This window comes from Narcine bancroftii, chromosome 3, assembly GCF_036971445.1.
Source record: "Narcine bancroftii isolate sNarBan1 chromosome 3, sNarBan1.hap1, whole genome shotgun sequence".
Taxonomy (NCBI): Eukaryota; Metazoa; Chordata; class Chondrichthyes; order Torpediniformes; family Narcinidae; genus Narcine; species Narcine bancroftii.
The window spans coordinates 103,123,115-103,126,528 of NC_091471.1; the positions used below are offsets into that span (position 1 = coordinate 103,123,115).

At 49.6% G+C, this 3,414-nt stretch overlaps 1 protein-coding gene across 1 annotated transcript in view; it reads right to left on the reverse strand.

Annotated features, from left to right (window-relative positions):
* spata18 (spermatogenesis associated 18) overlaps window positions 1-1,547 on the reverse strand; it is a 72,469-nt gene extending 70,922 nt beyond the window's left edge. The window contains exons 1-2 of the mRNA XM_069923090.1: window positions 1,461-1,547; window positions 1,268-1,322 (exon numbers count right to left, since the gene is read on the reverse strand). Coding sequence (XP_069779191.1) covers window positions 1,268-1,322; window positions 1,461-1,547 — 142 coding nt within the window. The remainder of the gene's footprint in view (window positions 1-1,267; window positions 1,323-1,460) is intronic.
* Window positions 1,548-3,414: the final 1,867 nt, after the last annotated feature.

Below are 3,414 nucleotides of genomic sequence, written 5' to 3' on the forward strand. Positions count from 1 at the left end.
TAACACGATCCCTTCTTGGGAAGGCGATGGTCCTCCATTCTGGAGACGTGACCCATCCAGCGCAGCTGGATCTTCAGCAGCGTGGACTCGATGCTGTCGACCTCTGCCATCTCGAGTACTTCGACATTAGGGATGAAAGCGCTCCAATGAATGTTGAGGATGGAGCGGAGACAACGCTGGTGGAAGCGTTCTAGGAGCCGTTGGTGATGCCGGTATGAGGACCCATGATTCGGAGCCGAACAGGAGTGTGGGTATGACAACGGCTCTGTATACGCTTATCTTTGTGAGGTTTTTCAGTTGGTTGTTTTTCCAGACTCTTTTGTGTAGTCTTCCAAAGGCGCTATTTGCCTTGGCGAGTCTGTTGTCTATCTCGTTGTCGATCCTTGCATCTGATGAAATGGTGCAGCCGAGATAGGTAAACTGGTTGACCGTTTTGAGTTTTGTGTGCCCAATGGAGATGTGGGGGGGCTGGTAGTCATGGTGGGGAGCTGGCTGGCTGATGGAGAAACTATCATATAATATATATATATATATATATATATAATATAATATATATAATTATATATATAGCTATAGCAAGAATGAAGTCAAATATTTATATGGTTCTACCTGTGACCAAATTTGTTGAAGACAATTGAATGCAACTTAATGAAAGCTACCAAGATGATCGTTCAAAGTTCATTTCCAAATTATTTAAATGTAAAACCATTAATTTATTTATTCCCTTTGAATAAAGTTCTAAATAACAAATCAACTCTTTCTCATGCAATTCCTTACGATTTGAAACTGATGGTGATGAATTCTGTTCTCCATTTGCAGTTTAGAAATGAAAGCCAATGAAACAAAACAATAAATAACTATTTCCAGTCTAAATGCAATATTGCTGGTCACCTAAAAGCAAATCCTTACAAAATGTCGCGATTCACCAATATGTAAACATCAGTTAAGAAAACATTTATACAGGATAAATATTCATTTCAATTTTGCTTTTACAATGACGAATACAAAGCTGCTAAAGTAAACTTGCAGAATTTCATCCAGCTGGTTTCCACATTGCCATAGCCACGAGCGTCCTTGGTTACCAAACTCCCGGGAAAACCACGCTATGGTGCAAAATTTCTAGATACTTCACCGCGCCACTAAAGACTTCTTTGCTGGTGCAGTTCAGTCTATTCAATTCAATATAAAAATAATGCAATACTTGGAGTAAATCAAGTTACCCTGCTGTTAATAAACGCATCAAATTGAGGATATACGCACCACTCACGTTGCAAATAAGTCCGTTTTTGAATATTTCTCCAAAACACACAATTGCTTTGTAACTAAGTATTTTAAATTTTGCAAAAAGAGGCTTCCGAAATCTGTACAGCGACATCCTGAATACATCTCTGCAAAGATCATCTGGTATAGTTCTCTGGATTGTCCAAACTCAAAAGCACGGAAATAAAAACAAAGCTCACGTGATATTCCTTGTACCAAGATTCAAGCTTGTTCTGCATCAGTTTGTAGACGACTGACTTGACCAGCCTTCGCAAAGTATCAGCCATGGCCGCCGGGCAGCCCTCTCATTTCCTGCGAATGACTTGCCCACTAACTTTAACACACGATCCCAACCCCACCTGCACCAGAAAGTTCTCCTCAATTTCAATCCGAGGATTGGGGGGAAAAATAGTATTTGGTGTCAGGGACGCTGCGCGTGCGCGGTGTTACTGCCGCCTTTTAGTTGTAGCAACGTTACTTCGCTGCGGGCAAACTTGTCACGATCTGTCCTGTCCCATCCTCATTCCGTGGATAACAGCACACGCCACTCATTCTTTTTTAGCAAACTAATATGCGATTTACCAACAAAATGAGTAATTACACTAAGATAACTCAGATCTATAGATTGCTTATGCATCTCCCGTTTTACTCACAGCCAGTAAGCGCCGCTCAAATTGGGCTGAAATTTGGATGTTGTGCAAACACCAGATTATATTTAGCAAAGCTATAGGTGAGATTGTAGTGTAAACTTTTTATTTGTAAGTCGGGTTCAGTGTGCGGACCGACACGGGGCTGTGAGGAGAGAGCAGGGCAGTGAGATCAGTGAGGGGACTGATACAAGACTGTGGGGGTAGAGAAGGGCAGTGGGATCAGTTTCGGTCCGACATGGAGCTGTGGGGAGAGACCAGGGCAGTGGGATCAGTTTGGGACCGACACGGGGCTGTGAGGAGGGAGCAGGGCAGTGGGATCAGTGAGGAGGGAGCAGGCAGTGGGATCAGTTTGGGACCGACACGGAGCTGTGAAGAGAGAGCGGGGCAGTGGGATCAGTTTGGGACCGACACGGGGCTGTGAGGAGAGAGCGGGGCAGTGGGATCAGTGAGGGGTCCGACACGGGGCTGTGAGGAGGGAGCAGGGCAGTGGGATCAGTTTGGGACCGATACGGGGCTGTGAGGAGAGAGCGGGGCAGTGGGATCAGTGAGGGGACCGACACGGGGCTGTGAGGAGGGAGCAGGGCAGTGGAATCAGTTTGGGACCGACACGGGGCTGTGAGGAGAGAGCGGGGCAGTGCGATCAGTGAGGAGACCAACCCGGGGCTGTGAGGAGAAAGCAGGACAGTGGGAACAGTTTGGGACCTATACGGGGCTGTGAGGAGAGAGCGGGGCAGTGGGATCAGTGAGGTGACCGACACGGGGCTGTGAGGAGGGAGCAGGGCAGTGGGATCAGTTTGCAACCGACACGGGGCTGTGAGGAGAGAGCGGGGCAGTGGGATCAGTGAGGAGACCGACACGGGGCTGAGAGGAGGGAGCAGGGCAGTAGGATCAGTTTGGGACCGACACAGGACTGTGAGGTGGGAGGAGGGCAGTAGGATCAGTTTGGGACCGACACAGGACTGTGAGGAGGGAGCAGGGCAGTGGGATCAGTTTGGGACCGATACAGGACTGTGAGGTGGGAGTAGTGCAGTAGGATCAGTTTGGGACCGACACAGGACTGTGAGGAGAGAGCAGGGCAGTGGGATCAGTTTGCAACCGACACGGGGCTGTGAGGAGAGAGCGGGGCAGTGGGAACAGTGAGGGGACCGACACGGGGCTGTGAGGAGGGAGCCGGGCAGTGGGATCAGTTTGCAACCGACACGGGGCTGTGAGGAGAGAGCGGGGCAGTGGGATCAGTTTGGGACCGACACAGGACTGTGAGGTGGGAGTAGTGCAGTAGGATCAGTTTGGTACCGACACAGGACTGTGAGGAGGGAGCAGGGCAGTGGGATCAGTTTGGGACCGACACGGGGCTGAGAGGAGGGAGCAGGGCAGTGGGATCAGTGAGGAGACCGACTCGGGGCTGTGAGGAGGGAGCAGGGCAGTGGGATCAGTTTGGGACCGACACGGGGCTGTGGGGAGAGAGCAGGGCAGTGGGATCAGTGAGGGGACCGACACGGGGCTG